Source organism: Myiozetetes cayanensis, unplaced genomic scaffold (assembly GCF_022539395.1).
Source record: "Myiozetetes cayanensis isolate MyiCay16 unplaced genomic scaffold, myiCay2020 scf18, whole genome shotgun sequence".
NCBI lineage: Eukaryota > Metazoa > Chordata > Aves > Passeriformes > Tyrannidae > Myiozetetes > Myiozetetes cayanensis.
The window spans coordinates 914,964-938,908 of record NW_026087389.1 but is presented as its reverse complement, the minus strand read 5'-3'; the positions used below and the strand labels follow the sequence as shown (position 1 = coordinate 938,908).

The 23,945-nt window shown below is 48.1% G+C and overlaps 1 protein-coding gene across 3 annotated transcripts in view; it reads left to right on the top strand.

Annotated features, from left to right (window-relative positions):
• Nucleotides 1–23,945, top strand: part of GRM7 (glutamate metabotropic receptor 7) — a 216,276-nt gene that overhangs the window by 139,092 nt on the left and 53,239 nt on the right. For all 3 annotated transcript variants that reach the window (XM_050313094.1, XM_050313092.1, XM_050313093.1), the window contains exons 5-7: nucleotides 2,004–2,144; nucleotides 8,828–9,028; nucleotides 14,017–14,156. In XM_050313094.1, coding sequence (XP_050169051.1) covers nucleotides 2,004–2,144; nucleotides 8,828–9,028; nucleotides 14,017–14,156 — 482 coding nt within the window. The remainder of the gene's footprint in view (nucleotides 1–2,003; nucleotides 2,145–8,827; nucleotides 9,029–14,016; nucleotides 14,157–23,945) is intronic.

Here is a 23,945-nt window from a genome sequence, read left to right as displayed (position 1 = left end):
TTGGCTGGGTCATCTAATTCCTTGCAAGACTCTGAACCCAGAACTCTGATATTTAGCACTCTGTGTGTAAGTTGTCTTAACGTCGTCAGTTCAGAAAGATTAAGATTAAGCACAGGCTTAAGTCTGTTGTTGCTGCAGAGAACATGCTTGCCTGTATTTCAACCTGAGTGTTTATGAATCACTTTCATTCCTAAAGGTATCTAAAATTAGAGATGCACTGGAGGTGTCCCTCTGCCTCAAGCCCACTGGCACAGATGGTGCTGGCAGGACAGGGCTGTGGGAAGTGTAGGAATGGTCCTGGCTGGGGAGGGATTTCAGAGCTGTGGCTGCCCCAGCCCTGGGAGTGTCCAAGGCCAGCTTGGACGGGGCTTGGAGCAACCTGTGCTGGTGGGAGGTGTCCCTTCCCAGGGCAGGGGTGGCACTGGATGGGCTTTAAGTCCCTCCCAACCCAAACCAGTCTGTGATTCTTGGTCCTGAGTATGTTGGGAAGGAGGGCAGTTCACCAAGGGGTTGTCTTTGGAGGCCTTCCCCGGGACCTTGGCTCTGTGGGAGCAGCAGTGCTGGGATCTGCAGCACAGCCAGGATGGGAAGGAGTTAACAGAAACTTGTCCAGCTCTGAACTGTCCCACTGCCACTCACTCACCTCCTTGTCCTGATCAATAGGAAATCATGGTAAAAACTGTTCCCTCTTTAATAGGGATCCATATTCCTCCTTGTGAATGCAGAGGGATCATTAAAGCAATCAATAAGAATGTTGTTATTTGTTATTAAATCTGTAAAGGTTTAGAGTAATTCATATGGAATTTTATTACAGTCTTATCAAGACTCATTGATTTTACCTTATTCAGTTAGAGAGCCCTGTTCCCAGAGGTCAGTGGCTTTGGCACATGGGGAAGGTTCCTTGTTTCTCTTTCTGAGCCATTTGTATGTTGTAGATCTTATGACTGAATATCCCCTTTGAAATGCTTGTTTAATTAGGAGTAAAACTACTACATGGCAGGTTTGCAGGAAAAAAAACTTCAGGTTGTGTGCTCTTAAAACCTGATGATTTTCCAAATATTTTGCTGACCCACCTGACCATGAATATTTTCCTTAGGAAATTTTATCCAAAAACTGGTAATTGTGGAATGACAGACTGGTTTGGGTTGGAAGAGCCCTACTTTTAATTTAATAAACTGCATCATTTTCTGTGGAGACTGCAGGTAGAATGTAACTTGCTTCCAGCCTGTTACTGGAAGGCCCCAGTGCTGATTTCCCTGGATTGATTTTGGGAGGTGAGGTGGGTTGTGTCTTCTGAGCTTGGGATGTGACTCGTGAACAGCAGACTCAGCATTAGAAAAATACATGTTCTGGCTGGGTCAGTGGTACACAAAGCTGAGAGGAGGAGGTGGATTGACCCCATTCTGCATCCCCTTTCCACTTTTTAAACATCTGGATTTGTGCTGCCTGTTTTTCTGCCCAGGGGAGGAGTGCTGTGCCAATTTACTGATGCCATATGGCTCTCCTCCGGCTCAGTTCCATCGTGAGCTGTGCCAGCTTGTGTCACTCTGCCCACCTATGGCACTGAGGGAAATCATTGACTACAGTGGCAGGAACTTTTTCCCTCTTTCAATGGAATATGTATGTACAGCCATTTCTAACTGCAATCCTCAGAGGACCCCTGTGATGATGCAATAGAGAGGCACAGCTGCACCATATTATTTATTTTCATTCCTTATTGGTGTATATCTATTCTATGCTTTTTTCCTTATAACTCTTATCTATATTAATCTGTTTCCCATTTATCTTACCCAGTTTTGTACCTGGCAGTCAGAAACAGAGTAACTCACCTGCAAGACGCAGCTGATAAGAAAATGTGCAATGGATTTTCTTTCTTTCCAGGGCCATCTCCCGTGGACAGAGCCGTGGCACGTGCTGGGTATCGAGGAAGATACAGCCAGAGGGTTTGTTTTTCAGGCTGCAGCACGAGCCAAAGCTGAGCTCTCCCCTCTCTCCTTCCCCAGGGTTCGATGCCTACTTTACCTCCCGCACCCTGGAGAACAACAGGAGGAACGTGTGGTTTGCAGAGTACTGGGAGGAGAACTTCAACTGCAAGCTGACCATCACTGGCTCCAAGAAGGAAGACACGGACCGCAAATGCACAGGTAGTTCATCCCTGCCCCTCCTCGTGCTGCAGGATGGGGCAGCAGTGGAATAACTGCCCAGCTGGAGGAGGGTTGGGGAGGGAGGGTAAAACAAATTGGTTTTTTGTAGGTTGTAGAGAAACTGGAACTGCAGCATCAGCCTTACAGAGCAACAGAGGCTTCAAGAGAAGGAGATGGAAAGAGTCAAAACTTACATTCTTCTATTTTTTCATGTTGCTGGCTGTCCATCCAGCAGGAAAAGGAATATTTTCCATGGGACCCAGAAATACTTTTGTTTGAGTTCAGGGTGGCTGGAGGGTGTTTTCTTAGTCTGTTTTAGATGGAGAATCTTTCACAAGAATTTAGGAGGAAAGTCTTGGCTGTGAGGGTGGGCAGGCCCTGGCACAGGTTGCCCAGAGAAGCTGTGACTGCCCCAGCCCTGGCAGTGTCCAAGGCCAGGTTGGACGGGGCTTGGAGCACCCTGTGCTGGTGGAAGGTGTCTCTGCCCATGGCAGGGGGATTGGAATGAGATGGTCTTTAAGGTCCCTTCCAACTCAAACCACTCCAGGATTCCTTGTTTCTATGACTAAAAGACTGTGGAGAAGCTTTGGGCAGCAGGCACCTCCTGTGACACACAGGGCAAAGCCAGTGGTGCCATCTGATGGGTGCCTTGCCCAGGCCTTTCCTTCCCTCTCCTTTAAATTCTTCACAGCAGCAGTTGAAATGTGTTATGTTGAATAATTGCTTTGAATTTTGATCAAAGGGAATCAGTTCATTGCAAGATTTGTTTTACTTTGAAAATTGATGGTAACTTCCCATACTTCATCTCACCTGCTTTTGGTTCCAGCTCACAGGGGCAGTGGAAGTGTTGAGCACAGAAACAGTGCAGCTCCCACTGCTCTCAACTTTGGCATTTGGAGTCTCCCTAAAAGGCTGGAATTTAACTAAACACTGCTCCAAGATCTTTAGGATAATTTCTTGAAGTGCCTGGTGCCCCTTACTGTTCATGCCATGATTTGTTGCAGTTGCTCACAGCCCACATTGTCTGATGTGGCTGTAAATGTTGTTCTTTCCCTCAGTGTAGATTGGACCAAACATCTGGTTTTGGTGACCGGCTTACCCTGTCGAGCTGAAAGGCTACACTGGAGCTCGATATTGTCCCAAATGACACACCCTGGCACCCCCCTCTTCCCTCCTCTCCAAACTGAAGCAAATTGGGCATCAGAAAAAGCATTAAGTGGGAGTTCTATTGGTGGTGTGAGAGTCAGAATGTCCCATTGATGGGATAATATTATGACTGATGGTCATCATTATTTTAGGGTGTGGTTGGTGATTTGTACTGTAGCGAGGTGCAGCTCCAGGCTGTCAGCTCTGACAGCAGCAGAGCTCCTGAGCACCGGGGAGGGGTCAGAGCTCACCTCCAAACCCAAATGTTCTCCAGTAGAAACTTGAAGGTTCATCTGCTTTTCCCCAGAAAATCCCAGGGGATTGGATTGATGGTGTTGAGATAAAGGCTTTTGTGTGTAATGAGATGATCTGGCTGAGGCTGGGCCGGGTTGGGCTCTGTAACTGCAGGGCTGGTATTGGATCCTGGAGTTCTTTGTCAGATGACAATACAGGGATTACATTGCAAAGAGGCCTCATTGTCCTACTCTGCTCCTTGAAATTACAATATTTACTCTGGCATATTGTTAGTTGTTCTCAAGCTCTGGTTCTCAGCTACTTTCACATAAAGAGCTTATTTGGAGAAGCCTTCACACTTTACCCCTCCTGTGTGTGCAGTGTCTGTACCATGAGTGAGCACCAAGCAGTAGGAGCTCTGATCGTGTTTGTAGAGCCCTGGATGCAGGAACTCGTGCTGGGGCTGTGGTGCCACCAGCACAGCCCCTGCAGCTGCACAGGCTCTGCCCTGGAGCAGGTTTGGGTGCTGTTATCAGAGGCAGATGGGGGCACTCAGTCAGAGACTGATGGCTGTAGCTGTGGCACTGTGGATGTGTCTGTGTACCGGGTTTGTGATGGTGCTGAAGGAGATGGAGATGGATGAAGAGCAGATATTTTTCTGTCAGCACTTCACCAGCTGCTGAATTCCAACTTAGAATCACTGCCTGTTTGATACCGTGAGCATTCCACAATCTTTAAATTAAATCTCCTGTTAATGATGACTATCGCCAGGTTCTCAGCAGCACTATTATGTGAGGCCCTTTGGAAATGTGTTTAATCCTTCAGAAACTGCGCCACTGTCTGAATTCCTCTCATGTGAGCACCGATGGAGCGAGATTTTGATGTCTGTCAGGTGAATTACACGCCATAAAAATTGTCCTAGCGATACTGTTTATTCATCATAACGCATCCCCGACGGTGTGTGATGATAACAATGAGTCCACAACAATCAGCCGAAGGAGAGGCCTCGAGAAGGTGTAACATGAAAAGCAGTGTGTTGGCTGCACTGGGAGGTGCTGAGTGTCGCCTCTGTGGAGATGCAGAAAGTGTGACCAGGAGTTCTTAAACCTGCATTTCACTGCTGTCATCGGAAGGAGATGGGGGAAGAGGAATTCCCTCTCTGTGTGTTCTCACCCCTCTGGATTTGGGCCTTTCCTCCCTCTCTTTGTTGCAGTGTTTTCCTCTCGTGAAGGTGCAGCAGGGCCTCGACTGCTCCATCTCTCAGGAATCAGGATGATGAGCACTTGAGACTCGAGTAGGAAGGGAGTTAAATTATTTGTCATCACCTTCAAATAGGTCCTTTGGAAGCAGAAAATGCTCGTGTCAATAAATTGCTGTTGTGTTTGATCCTTCCCCTGACATCCCAAGGTACTCCTGCCCAACCATGGCACAGAAGATCTCTTGAAATCACGTTGTGTGCAGGTGTCAGCTGCTTCACTGCTGAAGGAAATAATGGTGTTGTGTGGCTCCTGGAGATATCCATTTTGAAAAAAGCTGACAAAAAAACAACCAGAAGCATGTAAGAAGAGCAGAATATGGTGCAAATGGGGTTTATATTTACTCTCCATGCTTTTGGTGTCTTCTGGAAGCACGGAGGGTCACGTCATTTCTTGCTGCACCCAACACCTGAGTTCATAAATTGGTTCTCTTGCACCAAGTTTCACTCCCTGAGACCCCCACGGTGTCCTGACGTGTCTGTGCTGCACCCACAGCACCACCCCTGCTGCTTTTATCTCTAGGAAGTTAATGGCTTTGGAGAGTTTCCATCTCTTCCAGGAATAATTAATAATTGAATTTCTATACTGCCATTATACAGGGGCTATTCCTGAAGCCTGTGGTAAAACTTTCTGCTTAAGCTTCTTCAGCTCAGCCTAAGAGGGGGAAATGTTTCCCACAATGATGTCAAAGTTGGAATTAAAATTGTGCCCATCACTTTGTTTTGTCCCTGCCTGAAAATGGACTTTGGCCCTGTTTTGCTCACTAGTTACTACAGTGGTAGGTTGATATAAACCAGAGGGAACACTGCTCAGCCAGGCCCATAAATTTGGATATTTTGAGTTCTTTTCATATAGTCTGAAGACTATTTGACATATGTAAAACATGGCATTTGCTTTGCAGGTTCTTTGGTAGTTCAGATTTAGGTTAAACTTCTAATTGCAACAAAATCTCTTTAAAAGGTAACTCAGCCTGTGTTTGGGGGAATAACAACACATTCCCAATTGTATAAATTCATGCATGGTTTTGAGTGAGATTTACTGTGCACAATTTTTGGTGTTTAATACTCAACTAAATGACTGTTTCAGCACAGGAAACTGTTGTTGTTCCTGGAAATTCCATTAACGTTTTAAAATCTCTTTTATTTTCATCCTTGGACACTGTCACATTGCTCTTGGGTTTCTTTAAGTGGGTTTTGCTCAGGTTCCTCTCAGATATCTCACTGCTGAGGCTTTTCTTCCTGCTGTGTGTTTGGCCAGCTGTGCTTCTGGAACTTGCTCTGCCTTATCAGTGTTGTTTGTGTGCAGCATTTGAGTCCCAGCTCCACTTTCCCTGGCATCCACTCCTGGTGCATTGCTAATTTGGTTACAGAGCTGGGCTGAAACCACTTAAAAGCATTTTCCTTGTCAGGGCTTGAAAATTTGGTAAGTTCTGTAATCAGTGAGAGGGGAGTGAAATAATGAAAAGGACTTGTGGAATTTCACAGTCTGGAAACTTGCTTTTTCTTGAATTATTTGCAGGATTCCGGTGTTTCCAGAGTAGCTGAGATTTAAATCTGAGGGGTTTTGGTAAAGTGTCTTTCAACCACTATCATGGAATCCCAGACTGGTTTGGGTTGGAATGGACCTTAAAGCCCACCCAGTCCCACCCCTGCCATGGGCAGGACACCTTCCATCAGCCCAGGGTGCTCCAAGCCCCGTCCAACCTGGCCTTGGACACTCCCAGGGATGGGGCAGCCACAGCTTCTCTGGGCAACCTGTGCCAGGGCCTGCCCACCCTCCCAGGGAAGGATTTCTTTCTAATATTTAATTTAAACTGAATATCTGCCATTTCACCCCATTGCCCCTTGCCCTGTAACTCCAAGCCCTTGTCCAAAGTCCCTCTCCAGCTCTAGTGTATGTTGAGCAGATCAGACATCAGTGGTGCAGTTTGGTGAATACAGAGTCAACCCTTGAAGAAGGAAATGTAGATAATTAGAGATGTTCATACAGGGGGGTGTCTCTTTGCTTTTATTCAAATAAATCTCTTTTGTGGATATATTTGGACATTTGGGTCAGTGCTGGCCTTGGCAGTGCTGGGGGAACAGCTGGACTCAGTGATCTTACAGGGCTTTTCCAAGCTCAACAACTCCGTGATCCTTCTTGTTTGTAGAATTTCTGTTCTTATCTCTGTGTGCTTATTTGGAATTCTGGTCTGCTGCCTCTTCACTCAAAGAGATAAAAAAAAAAAAAAAGGATTTTTTAGGACTCTGCCTTTTTCTCGTGAGCTGAAAACAAAATTGGAAGCCTTTGCTCTCAGGCTGGGTGGAGAACAATCCAACCTGGTGGCTGAGCCAGGACAGCACCCCGAGGGAGGGCCTGGGCTGTCTCTGGTGGGGGTTTATTGCAGACCCTGCTCTGCTAAGGGGGAAGATGGTGGGGCTGGGGCTGGTAAAACTGCTGGTGGTTAGAGCAGGAGGGAGAGATCCAAACCTGTAAGATGAGCAGCAACAGGAAAATGGACTTCTTGCCTCTACTAAATCATTAGTTCTCACTGCCATTAACAGCTTGATTTCCTTTCCTTATTGGTATCAGCTAATTTAAATTCACTCAATCCCGTCTCTAATTAAGGGTATTAACAAAGAAATTTTTCCCACTCCAACACTTTGGAACATTTACTTTGATTGAACATCTGAAATATTTGCAAGGAATGACTCCAAGGTCTGGTTCCTTGGAGCTGCTGGCAGTGCCCAGCCCTGCAGGTACTACAGAAAGGTGAGCAAGACCCACGTGAGGTTAGAAAAGTGGGATAATGCAGGTAGAACGTGGGATGTGGTGTTGCCACCCTTGGAAAACAGTAGCTTGTACTTGTGGTGCCTCGTGGCTGCAGCTCAGGCCACTCCCCAGCAGCAGTGACATTCCCTGAATCCCTGGTGAGGTGGGTCAGTGTGATGACAGTTTGCAGCTGCACAGATTGAATCCAGCAGGTGTTACCTGGACAGGGAATACCAAGGAGTTAGTGGGCAATTTCAGGGAAAAGAAATGAATCACAGATTCCCGATTCTCAACCTGGGGTGTCTCACTTCGAGCTCTGGAAATACTGTTTGGTTTGCTGCCTAATTGCAGAGCACCCAGTTACCTGTTCAGGTCACCAGAAAGGCATGAAAGCCACCTCAGTGCCTTGGGTTAAGGCCACATCACCAGGCTACACCTCCATCCTGAGCCTGAGGGTGGGAGAATGGTTAAGGCACGAGCCTTCCCCTTCAGATGTTTGGATTCACCTATTTTGTCACTGCTCTGGAGTTCTTCGGCCTGTTCATGATCACAGTTCTGATTTTCCATGTGCAAAAGCCCTCCCTGCTCTCAGTTTTTCTTGCCTTGCCCTGTGGGCTGAGCAGCTCCCCAGGGTTTGTGGTTCCTGCACAGCGGGCACTGTGGTGGCAATGACTGCCACACTGTGCCTGGGGTGGCATTAATGCCTGGCTTCCCTGAGGGCTCTCCTGCTAAATATTTTAGAGGCAATCAGTGGATTCTGCAGGACATTTCAGCCTCTGCAGGCCGAGGATGCCAACACTTGGAGCTTCCTGAGATGCCAATAATACCCTCGTGTTCCTCAGTTCTCCAGAGCACCCCTTTGGTGGCATCTCTGAAGTGACTCTTTCTTCCCTCAATCTGGCTCCAACTTTCAATTAGAGTCTGGGATTTGCAACAGAACAAAACATCAGACTTTAAATACCAGCTGTGCTTATTTTAAATACTTTCCTGTTTCAAAGCCGAGCTTTGGGAGTTTTCAAGGCCTGGAGTTTTCTCTCTCTAAGGTGGTCCCTGTAGATTAGGGCTTCAAGTTGGTGATCACGGCAGGATTTGTTTCTCTGGATTACGCAGAACAACTTGCAGGAGGTGTCAATGATTCTGGTAGCAATAAGAGAGGTTTGTTTATGTTTTAATTAGTAAAACCCTAACTCAGAATGCTTCACTGTGTCGATTAAACGCGGGTGTTTAGATGTGCTCCGGGAGGGGTTTGAGTGGGGGCCAGCGCTGCTCCTCACTGTGGGTGCGTGTGTCCTGCAGGGCAGGAGCGCATCGGGAAGGACTCCCCGTACGAGCAGGAGGGCAAGGTGCAGTTCGTGATCGACGCCGTGTACGCCATGGCCCACGCGCTGCACCACATGAACCGCGACCTGTGCGCCGACAGCGCCGGGCTCTGCCCCGACATGGAGCACGCGGGGGGCAAGAGGCTGCTCAAGTACATCCGCAGCGTCAACTTCAACGGTGAGCACAGCCCCGGCACCCGCCACGGCCCCTGCTCCCTGCACCCTGCCATGGCAGCCAGGCCCCACAGCCCTGGCACCCGCCACGGCCCCTGCTCCCCTCACCCTGCCACGGCAGCCAGGCCCCACAGCCCCCGAGCCCACAGGGTCCCCTGTTTGAAAACAACGTGCTTTAGCCAAGGCAATCGGGCTGCTCCTGCCCAGAGACAGGAGTGGCTGCTGCTGGTTTAGCACCCCTTCCTGAAGCCTGATTTCCAGTGGGAGAAATAACGGGGTAAAAGCCTGAGCTTGCCTCTGACTCAGTGTGGTTCCTGAAGCCCTAGAAGGTTGTTACCATCACACATCAGGTTTTTGTCTTTAAATTGTTTCCTGTACATGGAGGAAATTAACTGGCTGAAATCCTGGTGCCCAGAGCCCACCTTAGGTGTGTGCTCAGGGGAAGGCAGAGCTAAAGGGAAGCCAGGTCCACTTGGGAAGCCAGAACTGTGTGATTTAGACAGAGCAGTTACTCCAGCCATCATTGCTGCAGTAAGATTTCAGAGGAGCTGAAACACCCTGAGAGCACTTTACCCCTTTTCCCTTATCATCTACCCCCTGTGCTGCCCAGGCCATGCTGGTGGCAGCACCAACCCCGTGTTTCAGGCAGCACAACGGGCTTTCATGTACTTCCCCTGCATTGCACTGTATAAATCACGCCTAAATATTAACACAATTTCCCTGCCTCTGTATGTTTTCCTGTAATTTTATTAGTTTCATTAACGAACACCCACTTGCCACCAGCTCAGTGGCCCCGGAGCGGGTCGTTTCCAGCAGGGAATGGTATTTCTCCTTCATAAACCTGCTAATGGACTTCCCAGGAGGTCTGGCTGCTCTCACCCTGGCTCTGCATGAGATAGAGAGCTGAGATTTAACCAGGAGCCAGAAGGTAGACCTCCAAATCCATATTTAAAACAGATTTAGGAAAGTACTGAGAAAAATATCCTTTTGAAGTGTGGGAGGCAGGGCTGCTGCTGCCTGGGGAGGAGGGTTTGCATAAGCTGCATGGCCTCCTTGGGCACCACAGCCCGAGCTCCCCTCCTGCCATCTCCTAATAAATATTTTTATTAATAAACTTAACAAAACCCACACAGAGCCAATAGGACCCGAGAGCTTTAAAAGGGGGAACACAGATGGTATTTTGTGGTCAAGCTTGGTCTGTTATGCCAAGGATATTTTGCCTTCGTGTATAAATCTTATAAAGAGCAAGGTGAATATGAGGAGATTTTAATTCCTTTCCTTGAAGGGATGTTAACTACAGCCAGGAGCAAGTCTGGAGATGAATGATCCGAGGAGGTCTGCAGAGTTCTCTTGCCTCATTTGGGAAGGTTAATTGTGAAGGACAGAGCTGCTGTGGCAGCACAGCTTCCATGTGCAGGACCACACCTGGGCCATTGTAGTGCTGGAAGGACGTGCTTGTCTCTGGGCAGTTCTTACATGTAAAGATGCTGAACGTTCATCTCATCATTTTAACAGAGCTGAGACATAATTTATGAGGAACTGAGTTTCCAGTTAATGTTGTCTGGTGTCCAGCTGCAAGAACTGGTTTTCCCTGTGGATAACACCTGGGAGCTCCTGGGACATGGGTTGTGGTGCCTCTGTGTTCCTCAGCCATCCTCTCATGGCTGGGAGTGCCGGCACAGAGGAGGGGCTGGGCTCGTGTCAGCTCTCGGGGTTTAGTCTTGATCTCAGCCTGCCCTTCTGAGTCACCAGCGCAGGGGTCCAACTCCTCAGGAAGGTTGGGGACTTGGAAATCAAATTTAGTCTGTGTGTGAAATCCTGTTCTCCCAGTTTTCCACCTGAATTTGTCGTAAGAACAGAAAGTGGAGCAGTGGGAGCGCTTTGTCCAGGCTGTGTGAGGAGAGAAAAAGCATAGCCTGTTTTCAAGCACCCTGAGCCTGAGATCCTCTTTGCATGTAATGAATCTCCTTGGCACTGTGCAGTTGAGAGCATCCTGCCTGTGCCTGCTTTGGAGTCTTTTCTTCCTTGCAAAGGTAATGCAGGAAGAGCTGAAGCCACGCTTTGATGAAGAGAGGCTGGATTTGTGTGAGGAGCTCAGTGTGCATTTTGCTATTGTCACACTACCTCGAGAACAAAGGGCCCCAAATATGGAAAACTTCAAACCTCAAGTGTTCAAGCAGCCAGAGTCTGAAAGTCTCAAAGTGCAATTGTGTTTTTGCCAGTGAAAAGCTGAAGATGCTGTTCATATAGGAGCCCTTTGGGTCTTCAACCTGCCATGAACGTGAACTGAGTAATAAACACCTTGGCTAGTGACACCTGCCTAGCACCTTGTCCTCCTCTTGGTAATCAGTGTCTCATCTTGCAGTGATTAAGAGATTGAAATCCCACAACTTCAGTCAGATTGTGTCTGGTCTTGAGTGCTTCCTGCAGGTGTACCCTGTGTCTGTGTGGGGACAAGGCAGCTCGTTTGCTGTGAATTGAAGAGAGTTGTCATGGCCTCTGCAGGAGCAGGAAGCTGCAACCTCAAGGCTGACACTCTGAAGTGCTTGCTGGGGCTAAGCAAAGTTCTGGGAAATCTTAATAGAAAGAAAATAAATTCTAGATGATCAAAAACCAGTGAAACAACCACATGTTTTTATGATTAGAAGATCGAGAAGTCAAAGAACAAGTAGGGTCACTTGCGAAAATCCTGGTTCATCTCCCTGTGATGAGGTTTTCCTACACCACATTCTATTGTTTTCATTGTTTCATCAAAGGAGCCCGAGTTGTGCGTGGAGGTTGAAACGCTGCAGGGATCAAACCAGGGCTGATGGGTCCCCCCAGGCAGGAGGCACAGAAGGAGAGCAGAGCCTGTACCTGGCCCACACCGGGGTTAAGGAGGGCTTGCACTTACTAAGCAGATCTGTGGCTGGGAGTCCAATTACTCCAACTTCAAAGTCAGGAGAGAGACTCTTGTGTCTGACTCCTGACCTGGGGTTACCAACCCTTCCCATTCATTTGGATTCTCGACTTCCCAACAGATCCCAGGCCTCTCCTGGCTTTTCTCTGTCTCATTTTAACCCTTCAGTGGTGCAGTACCTGCCAATAGCAGCAGGTGTTCACTGCTCCCTGCCCAGTCCCTGTGTCCATGCCCAGGTCTGTGCCCCTCAGGGGCTCTGGACCATCAGCCTGCAGCCCTGGCACATCCAAGTGCATCCATGACCTCAAGGATTGTTTTAAAGGGCTCAGCCAGAAGGGCTCTGGGAGACATTCCCAGGAAGGTGACCTAGGGGTCCTCTTGGCTGCTTCCCCTCTGGTTTTACCTCAGCTCTGTTGACTGTGGGTGGCCTGGACAATGATGTCCACTCACTGTGTGCCTCCTGACCAGCAGACACGGACCCTTCTTCGTGTCCTGGGACCTTGTCAGGATGTGGGGAATCCACAAATGTCTCTGTTGCATTTTGGGAGCCTCACTGGAGCTCCTGCCATTTCAATTGTACCTTTTCTGTGAGCTCTGACAAAACCAAGCTTAACTGATAATATCCAGCCTTAAGAGTCGTGATTAGCTCAATCCCATTTACCACTTGTGCTGACTTTCCCAGGGAGCCAAGGAATTACAGCCATTGCTTCTGATTCACTCTAAGTGTTTTCACTCTAAATGTATTCTGGCTACATGAATCTGTAATGACAATTAAATATCTGCCTGGTGCTCATAAGGAACAGTGAGCAGAGATTTCAGCGCAAGATTTTCTGTACCAGCCTTTGAACTGAATTTGTTCTGATCTCAGAGGATTGTCGGAGAGACAGGAAACCATTTACCAGGGCTAGAATGGAGACTGTGCTAATTCACTCCTCCAAACCTTTCTTTCACTCACTGGAATTCAATGAAGAATGGGAATCATGAAGAAAACAGTAATCTTAAAGTTCAGTGCTACAACAGGAGAGATTTTTCATTGCTTTAGGGAAAAGAAGTTACGCAGGAGGAGGAAGCTTTGAATATAGATATGCTGGAGGATTGTCATAATCTTCAATCTTGACACAATATTGCTCTTCCCTACTGAAACCTATTTTAATATGTCTTGAAATAAATGTCACCCTTGAAGGTTGCTCCTGGAGATCTGAGGAAATGCAGCACTGCTTTGAATTCTCATCTCAGAAAAGGTTCACATCTAATGCCATGGCAATTAAAATGCAGATGTCGTGGTGAGAGCTCTCCTGAGGATCAGGGATCGTCTGTCCCAGGGCTCAGACATCTCTGCACCCCCATGCTTTGCTCAGCACCAGGCACGGAGGGAGGGCTGGGGGCTTTCCTTGGCTTGTCCCTTGTCCTGCACTTCCTGACCCGTGTTCATCACCTCAGTCCATGGCAAATAAAGTCAGTGTAGGATCCTGCTCTGTTCCCACTGAGACACTTCTGTGGCGGTGTCAGAGAGCCTAAATGAGGGAGTACACAAGGAACAGTCTTCCTAAAGCTTAGTCTGTTCTGTTCCACCCCAAGCACATGGTGATTACGGGAATGAGAACATATTGTGGAGGAGGAAGCTATTTCTGGATGCCAGTCAAGACTCACCAGACCCAGGCTGACTCCTGACAGCACTATCTCACAGAAGCAGATGGAACATTTTCAGGGTGGGGGGGAAAGCAGCATTTAGAGGCTCCATTCACAGGAGCAATTTTCACTGAAGAACTCCCTGAGGAAAGAGAGATGGGAGGGAGGCTGGAGGGCAGGAAGGAAAGCCTTCTGATATTTCTTATGTTGGGCAAAGCTGGAGTGAGGTAAGGCTCATCTAGTTTGTTCTGTTTATTTTCAGCCAGCAGGTTTAGGCAGTGAGAGCTGATCTCTGGAAGAGGGCTGGGGCGATGCCAGTGTCCTGTTTAGATGGCTGGGTTGATAGATGACCCTTGCCTGAAATGTGTTTCCAGTCTGAACACTCTCAACCGTGACTAAATAAAGTAGATCTTGTAAAGACTTGGTGTTGGTTGGTTGGATTTTGTCTTGTTTCCTTCCCCCAGGCAGTGCTGGCACTCCAGTGATGTTCAACAAGAACGGGGATGCCCCGGGGCGCTACGACATCTTCCAGTACCACACCACCAACACCAGCACCCCAGGCTACCGCCTCATCGGCCAGTGGACAGATGACCTGCAGCTCAACGTGAGTCTGGCTTAGTCCTGCCTTGCTCCTCTCTGTCAGCCATAGTCACCAAATGCTTTTTTTCATCCTGGAAAACTTGGGAGGGATCTTTACTATTTCTTCACAGCAGCACAATGGGGTTTTGTTGCACATTATCTTGTTCTTGTCTGTCCTGCAACCTTTTCCCCATTCCCTGAATACCAAAGCTCCTCAGACTAATAGAGACATTAGGGGATCATGCAAATTTTATTACTTTTGTGTGTCTGAGATCCCCAGTTGCCAGCTTGGAAAATGAAGCCGTAATTTGTTGTAGTTCGAAACCACAGGGCTTTCATTTGCAGATGCTCTTCAGTTTTTCCTGGTTTTGGAAAGCTGAAACTAAATGTTGTTGGAGTGACTCACTTTTCCGGTGGTACTTTCAATCCATATGGATGAGATGGCCTTTCTGTGATGATGCCTAAAGGAAAACAAGCACGTAGGAGCAGGGGATCAAAGGTACTTTGATGTTTTCCAGATGAAAAAACCAGGAGTGGTGGGTGGGAAAGCTGGAGTCTGTGTCAGCCTCATCCGTGCAGAGCTGGTCTGTGACCTGTCTCGAGATCTGAGTTCATGATTCCTGATTGACTTTGTGAAAGTTGCTTGAGCCTCGAGCTCATGGAGAAGTGGTGCCAGTTTGACCTGAGAGCTGGTTGGCCCCTTGAGGAGTGTTATGAGCACCCTCAGCCAGAGGTTTCAGTTCAGTTTGACTCTTCAGCAACAGAGCCTGAATAAGAGCAAGGTTATTCCTGAAGTGAAGTGTTTATTTGTTGAAAGAGGTTTTCCTCTCTCAGTCAATGTTCCATGCAAGGACATCATGAATCCTTGGTGTGTTATGGCCCCTTCCCTGCCTCTGCTGCCAGGTTTCCTTTGCAAACAGGGTGCAGGGTGACAGGGAGGGCTGTGTGACCATGGCCCAGCCCCAGCACGTCCCCAGGGGTGACCAGGGCATACCTGGCACACAGGGAGGGGTCACAGCCCCTGTGGCTGAGTGTGGACCCAGCGTCACCCTCACTGCACTTGTAATGTTGTGGTTTTTTGTTAAATTAAGTTAATAGCATGTGGGTCACCAAAAGTCCAATCTTGGAGACTGACCACAGTATTTTGCTCTCTTTGGATTCTGGCTCATTTTGATTGGCTTTATTTGATTTGCTCTTTCACTGGTTTTCAACTTTTGATGTTCTATTTAAAGAAACCTATATTAACTTTCAATTTACAGTTCTTTTAGCAAAAAATATTAATATTTTATTAAGTAAATCCTTCTTTATGTAAACGACACATCCTGCTTCATTAAAATTTAAAGCTAAATTAATGGAACTTGATTTGTATTCCTGTTGTTATGTTAAATGTTTCCATAAAAAGAGATCTTTCCTCACCCTCGAATCCTTGTGGCCACAGGGTCATATCAGTAATTAAGATTCTCTCAGTACCTTCCCTTCTACTCATTAAAGTGTCCTGCTTCCTCACAAGATATAGATGTAGGTGTAGGTATATGGTAGTCCCTGTATGTGTTTTCTTACAATAATTAAGAAAATTGTGGAGTTCAGGGAAGTCAAGGATTCCTGGAAATAACCAAAGTAAAGACTATTAAGTACATCCCAGGGAAAACTACCAGAAGCTACAATTTGTCTTCAGTAATTATTGTGGAGATAACCCTTCAGGGGATATTTCCCCAGGTCTTATTCCTTTATTACTAACACAGAAAGGGAAAAAAAAGGATGTTTGGTGCAAGTGCTAATTTTGATTTGGAAACTGCTGCAGTGATGTTTTGTTTTCCACGAGGCTTGTCACTTTGGGCAGTCTCGGTTCAGTGTGTCTGAATTTCCTCAGTTACAAGAGAGAAAAGTTGTTCACACAGGCCTTGAAGGTAAGGACACTCCATATCTCAAAAGGAGTAGGTAAACAACAGCTGAAGACCATCATAGGTGAGTAAATACCTTCTTCTTTACCACTGTCCTCATTCCAAGAAGGAACCAGCATGTTTTGCTATTTCTCTGGCAGTGGTGCTGCTCTTCAGCCTGTTGTGGAGCTCTTCTGTGATGGTCCATGTCACCTTCCCATTCCTGGTATTTTCTTGGAGTGTGGTGGTCACAGACTGGATTCATCTTGACAGTTGTACTGGATTTTTTCATGTAAAATTACAGAAGAACTTCTATTTAATTTTTATTTCTGTTGTTTATGTTGGTAGACAAACAGAAGAGATCTTTAACAACTTATTAAAATCTGCTCTATCTGATTTTTTTCTTCTTGTCATGAGTTGATAAACCTGGTTTTGTGAGTTATCTGAGGCTCTATTCTTCTCAGTCCTGGTGGTTCTCCCACCCTGGCATCACCTTTGCTGTTTCATGTCCAGCCAAGGCAGGCACTGGCTCCCTGCACCCTCCAGAGCCAGGCTCTGCTTCCCTTCAGATGTTTGTATGTGAAGTGTCTCTTCTGGGTGCTGTTGACTCACCCTGGATTTGCATTCCTGTATCTGAGGTCAGAAGCTGGTTGATAACAAAGAAAATATTCTATGACTTTTCACTGCAGCAAACTTTGGGAGCTGCCGTAGCTTTTCCGTGAGGGCAGCACAGTCCCCCTTTCCTTTGCCTGGTTGGTGTCACACAACTGAGCACAGCTTTGCCCAGCACCCAGTGCATGATTTAGTGTCAGTTCTGGCTGTGTTTCAGGTATCCACGCAAGGATAAAATGAGCAGATGTCTAATTTGGAATGGCTTGGCCAGTATTCCATGCAGAGCCCCTGCAGTGCTTTGTTCTCCCAGCAGCAAGGTTGTGATCGCACGAGGCCCGCCCCTCTCCCACGAGAGGTCAGGGAAGACCACCCTCTGCCTCTGTCCTTGGTGAGGATGATGCCAAGCTCTGTCAGCCCCTTTTGGCCCCTGGCACGCAGATTTAAGGCACAGTGTTTATAGTTCACGTCCTCCTGCAATTTGAAATGCTCTGCTCTGGATTTTGGGATCAGTAATTTGGCCAGCTGCATCCCTCCTGAAATGCTGAGCCGTGACCCCCAGCGCCTGTGGGAAAGCAAAGATACAGCTAATGCCATTAGCTGATAAATCCTCTGGCCACGGTAATAGTGGAGTTTTAAAGCAGGATTGTGGCTCCCTGACGGTGCTGAGGGTGCATGTGGGTATTACAGGGCAGTTGTGTCGTTGCAGGAACTGCTTTGACTGGTTTTAGCTTTAATGTTTGGAAAGCCAGAAGTGCCAGTGGTGTAAAGGAGGAAATCTGCCACGGGGAGAAGGGAGGGTGTGATGTACCAGCTGTTCACTGGTTGGTTTGCTTTTCAAGTGGGTAATTTGATTTGTTGTTTGGTTGGTTTTGCTTTGGCAATGAGTGGATCACCAAAGCCCCTGTGGTTTGTGCAGTAGGACACGGTGAGGGTGGCTGAAGGCAGCGTGGCCAGGACATGCAGGGTGATGTTTTTGTGCCTGATGTTTCCCTTGGAATTTGAGAGCAGTACTCACCCTCCATGCTCTGCTTTCCCAGCGTGCCCCACAGACCCCTCTCCAGCTGTCTCCTCGCTGTACCTGCCCTGTTTGTGAGTCTCTGGAAGCCTTTGAGGCTGATGGATGAGAGGCATTGCAGGAGTGCAAGGGGCTGGCAGAGCAGCTCCCATACATGGCTGGCTCCTAAAAATGCAACTCCTCATGCTTTGAGGTGCCTGACACAAAGAGAAACACACCTCTCCTGGAGGAACTGCTGTGCCTGAAGGAGAAAGAAATGGATCACTCCTAGAGGAACCGCAGGTTCTCCTGGGAAATTTGGTGATATTGCTTCTTTCTCTAGACAGAGTTAACTCAGCAGGTCCCAGGTTTATTATGTTTTCCCATCCCATTCCCCCTGCAAGTATCCCAGAACTGTCAAATCAACAAATAAAGCAACAATCCCTGTGAAATTGCTGAACCTTATTTTTCCAAGCGTTTTCCTTGTGCCAAGGCTGGAGAGATCTGCCCAGGCTCCTGCACGGGGACATGAGCTGCTTCCTGTGCTCAGGCAGCAGTGAGCTGGGGGGTGGTGAGATCCTGCATGATGAACTAGAGGTGCTGACTGGACACCAGGAGGAAGCTCTCCCTGGGGAAGTGCTCCTGCCTCTGTCGTGTGTCCCCAGCTGAGGTGTGGGGTCATCTCAGACCATCCCTTTCCATCCCCCTTGGGCTGCCTGTCCATGGGGGCAGAGGTGGTGCCCTCTTTCACCTTCACCCTCATCTGAGAGTGGTGCAGTGGTTCCATGAGACCTGTTCACTCACCCTTAGAGAGGGAGATCTTCCCAGAACAGGCCAACGTGGGGTTGTTTTGCAGTCTGATTGTCTAATGAGTGCTGTAATAAGGCCATTAGTGTCTGCATAGGGTGCATCATGTTGTCTTAATTGCATTGGCATCTCCAACTTGTCAAGTGCACTCTTCCAGCTCGGTGTTATGGCTCATAACAGTGTCACTGGGCACTGGGGCTCTGCAGCACATTTTCAGGATGGCTGAGGAAGGTGAATTCTTGACTAGGGATGGAGAACACCATGTCCTGTCCATTATTACACTGCAGAGATTTCAAGCAGCTCTTACTCGAGACGTGCTTCACTTCCAAAGCATCGGGCAGGGCTGACTGTGAGCTCCAGATAAAATGAAACCTCTTCCCTCCTTAATTTGTTTGCAAACAGAAACAAATACATGTTAAAGATGCCTAAACATGTGGCTTGCAGAGACAAACAAGAAAATCTGCATTGTTTTATGGATGTGCCCTGGGACTGGGAACAGTCTGGTGGTGTGGAGCAGTGCAGGGTTTGAAACATGAGTGCTGGCTGCAGGAGCCCTGCACGCCGTGTCGGGCCGGCTGCCTGCAATCCCTCAGCCCCTTATTGATGGCCTCCAGCAGTGCGTGATCTATGGCTGCAATCCTGCCAAACAAGTGCTGGGAAGATGGATGGTATTGATAATTATCAATATGGTTCCATAAACACGTCGGTTACACAGATCCAACCGCCCTTATAAATCCTGGCTCGCGCCGCACGCGCCGAGGAAGCGGCTGCTGCTCATTAATAACTCCCTGCTCCGGAGGGAGGGAGCTGAGTGCTGCTGTTTCCCAGTATTTCAGAGGAGTGTGAAAAATGGGGGGGAAAATTCCTCTTGCTTTAAGGAGCAATGTTCCTGCAGCTCATGGTGTTGGGCGTGGAGCGAGCTGGGGGTCAGCATTCACCTCCAGAGGATGGGGAGCCCTGGCTGGCCTGGGAGACAGACAGAGCCACTGACACAGAGGTGAGGCAACTTCCACACTGCCATCCTTCCTTCCCCACAAACAGAAATATATTAAGGAACTCAGAATCCTGTTTGCAATTTACGCAGATCCTGCTCACTTCAACACCTACTGAGTCTGTTTGGGCTCAGACTAATCAATTTACTGCCACAAACATCTCTGTTAGGGAATTTGGAAACAAATGTTATGAATAGTGAGCTGGTGACGAGAGTAATTAACTGTCTAACCTGCTGGCAAGAGACCCGGCTGTACCTGCCTTTTTTTGGTAAAATATTCGGATTGGAATTAGATCCAAGCGACTCCTCAGCGCTGTTGGATGCTCAGGAATATTCTGCCAACAGATGGTATTTTTCTAAAATAACATGTTCAAGTTGATTTCTGCTCATTCTTTTTTTTTGGTTTTGTTGTTGGGCCTTGGTTTTGTGCTTTTCTTTGGAGCAGAGTGTGTTCAGAGCAGATGGAAGTTTGTTTGTTTGTTTGTTTGTTTGGCACTGTTGGGACACTCTGCATCCTCTGCTCCCCTGGTCCTCTCCATGTGTCACATCAGTCACCAGGTGACACGTGTGACAGTCACACCCCTGGGGCTGGGGGTGCCTGGTTTTGTGGGAATTATTTCACAGCATTATCACTGCTGAATGCAAAGCCCTTCCAGAAAGATCTCCAGCCTGGTTGCAGAGCTTTTGGCCATAGCTGGGCATTTCTGAGCTCAGCCTCTCTTACACCCTCAGCCAAATTGCCTGTGGTCCAGTTAGGAGTTTAAAGGTGCATAATTGCATCAGCAGGTTCCTAAAACACGTCCCAATTACATGTTTTGGCTGGGAGTCCCCGTGCCCACCGTGTCAGCAGCTCTGATGTGCTGTAATAATAGATGTTGTTTATTTTGTTCTCTCATTAAATTCTGCAGTCTTTCATTGCTCATGTCAGCTGTGACCAGCAAAACACCTTTCATTATCTTAAATTGCAGAATTACCTTTCAGCCAACTGGAAGGGAATTTTTCAAACCACTGGCCTGCTGAATGACCATATGCTAATTCCTTAGTCCTCCATCAGGTCTCCAAAACGCATGGAACAGGAGCAGGCTGGAATCGCGTAGGTCCTGCTCACAAGCTGTGACTGCAGCCGGACTCGGGGAGGGCTCTTGGAATGAAACCAGGGGGTTGTGGGATCACAGATGGGTTTGATGCATTTGGTTCAGAGACGGCTGCTGGATGTAATTTGTGTTCAGATAAGGGCACAGCCTCAACATACCTGACAGAAACCACGTGAATCCAGCAGCGCTGCTCCTGTACCACAGCAGGGAGCTAAAGCACTTATGGCACTTCATCCTTCCAGGGCCTGGAAGGGAGCCTGCAGGAAAGATGGAGAGAGGCTGTTTACCAGGGCCTGCAGGGACAGGACAAGGGGGGATGGCTTCAAACTGCCAGAGAGCAGGGTTAGATTAGGAAGGAATCCTTCCCTGTGATGGGGGGAGGTTGCCCAGAGAAGCTGTGGCTGCCCCATCCCTGGAAGTGTCCAAGGCCAGGTTGGAAGGGGCTTGGAGTGACCTGGTCAAGTGGAAGGTGTCCCTACCCATGGCAGGGGGTGGGAACAAGATGATATTTAAGGTTCCTTCCAACCCAAACCGCTTTGTGATTCTCTGATCCTGAAATGCAGGTGGTCTTGGTTGTACCTGGGCTTTCTTTGGAAGAAGTCCTAAGTCGTGTGTTGTAATGCAGAGAGTCTCAGAGGGTGTCTCCAAGTGTCCTTCAGTGCACATGTACCAAACACTTGGCAGGCAAGGCCCAGCTCACAGGAGCATTTGGGGTCAGCACGATGCTGAGTGCAGCAACACCCACAGAGACAGCCCCAGGCTGAGGGGATGGACCTGGCCAGGAGCTGGAATGGGCACTGCAGGGGCTGGAATGGGCACTGCAGGAGCTGGAAAGGGCACTGCAGGAGCTGGAATGGGCACTGTGGCAGCTGGTGCCCGGGTGGGAGTCCTGGACAATCCTTCTGCAGCAGGTCTGGAGTGAATCAGAAACCCTGCCAGGGTGGTGCTTTTGGCAGGGGGAAAGCAGCTTTGAGAACTGAAGTGCTGGGAGGCTTTGATAAAGTTGGGTGTGAATGGCAGAACAAAACCATCCAGAGAACAAGGACCCTCAGTCCCCTCCATGTGCAGTTAGAAAATTATCCACAAAGATGAGAGCCAGAGCTGTGGGCACCCCTTTCCACACTTGAAAATCATGAAAACTGTTTGTTTGGGGTTTTTTTAAAGAAAGGTTATTCTACAAGTTCACGCTTTCTATGTAGATTTTCACTCTGTAAAATCAAGAAGGCAATAGTTAAATCTTACACATCGCTCTGAAAACTGGCTCAGACTTGGAACTGAGGACGTGAAATGTCATTTCCTCTCTGCTATTGACCCGTTTCCCAGGCAGTAACACACCCCCTGAGCTGCACCCCCCGAGGCAGGCGAGGGGAATTCAACTCCATCAGCTTTTGGCAGCACAGAACATCGGTGTAATTCTCCTCCAGGTCTGAGAATGTCACAAGGTAAAGTGTTTGTAGGGAGATAAATGCTAAGAGAAACCAGGCTGGGAGAGTCTTTGGGATATATTACAGGTGTGTGCAAAGATGGGAAAAACCAGGAACGTGAAAGGAGCTCATAAAAGCTGTAATGGCAAAAAAATGACGTAGCAGAAGACTCGGTGACTTGAGAATTTACCTCATCTCGTGCTGCTCTGTGAGCTGCAGGCAGACACACTCTGAGAATGAGGAACACAAGAAATAGAAGATAAAAAATAAATCACCCAGTCTTCAAAATAGGTGCTGGTTTGCTCCTGCACATCCCTTTGTAAATCCTTTTTGCGTGGCTAATGTAGTTTTGTCAGCAAATATATTCAAGAGCAAATGCTTTGCTGGGATGTTTTATGGGTAATGAACAGGTTTGGTTGCTTTTGGCAGGAGTAACAATGTCAGTTTGTGTGTTGTTGAGGGTGCAATATTCTTTATTTAATACCCAAAAACGGGAAGAGGCTCTTCAATGACAGATGTGCTTTGTTGTATTTGGAGAAGTTCACCCAGCTGTGGAGAGAAAAACACTTCATCTGTGCACCAAAGCTGCTCTGCTCCCAGCAGCAGCTCCTCCTCTGCTCCCAGAGTGGAATGCAGGACACAGCAGCTTCAGCAGCACAGGAGCTCTGGGCATGTCACAAACACCTGCCAGGTAGTCCAGTGGGAAACTCAGGCTGCCAGTTAGATCCACTGTGCTCTTTAGCTGTGTTTTTGCCAGATGTTTCCATCCTTCTTGGCCCTTCTTTCAGCCCAACAGGGCCCCCACAACTGCTGTGGTAAAGCCCCAGCCTGGGGCAGCCCTGACCAGGCACCTCTGTCAGTGGTGAGGGGCTGCTTCCTGCTGGGGATCATCTCCAGGGCGTGCAGATGGCATAAAAAATGCTTTTAATGTTTGTGAGATATTTTTGAGATTCTTGTGCCGTTCCTTTCTTTGGCATCTTCTTTCTCATCCTCTTTATATCTCCCCTGCAGTTTGTGTGGTGTGAGGGAAGGTGTTTGTTGAATTTCCCTGTCTCTGTGAGTGGTCAGTGCCTGGCATTCTCCTCCCAGATGTTGGATGCAGCAGGGGGTGCTGGGAACTGCAGGGCAGCTCCCCCAGGACTGGCTTTGCACCGTGCAGGGCTGGTTCCTCAGCTCCCCCAGGAGATCCTCCAGCTTTAGCTGAGATGTTGTTCTTCCCTGGGAGGGTGGGCAGGCCCTGGCACAGGGTGCCCAGAGAAGCTGTGGCTGCCCCAGCCCTGGGAGTGTCCAAGGCCAGGCTGGAGGGGCTTGGAGCAGCCTGGGCTGGTGGAAGGTGTCCCTGCCCATGGAAGGGTGGCACTGGGTGGGCTTTAAGGTCCCTTCCAACCCAAACCATTCTGGGATTCTTTGATTCTGTGCAAATCCACGTTGTATCCAGGCACGAGGAGCAGAGTAAGCTTTGTGTTGTCTGCAGAGGACGAATGAAACACGCAGTGACTTCCATTCAGAGAAGAGAGGAATGACTTCCATGTGCCAAGCCTGGCAGTGGGAGCAGAGAGCAGGATTACAAGCTCTGGGACTTTACCTGCCTCAGATTTCAGTGGCAGATCCTTGGCAGGTGTGGGCTGGCACCTTCTAGTCATGCCAAGAGTCTTGTGACTATTAACAGCAGCCAAAGCTTTGATTTGTCTCCATTTTTATTTATCAAACCTGCATGTGAACTCCTTTCTTGTATTATATGAGCAGCTATGGGAACCCTTGGCTTAAAGCTGTTTCTGTAGGCCCTAAACAAAATCCAGCTGTGTTTTGCAAAATGAAATTTTGGTCCCATACAGATGCCAGTGCCAAGGGTGGCAGAGTGGAAATGATGATAATTTTATCAGATTGTTCCTGTTTGCTTTACAGAGGAGAAAGAAATACCACAAAGGGTGATTGAGAGCTCTGCACACGTGAGGGCCACGTGAACAACCCTGGGAGTTTCCAACCTTTAAGCAAAGCATAAAGGTTCTGAC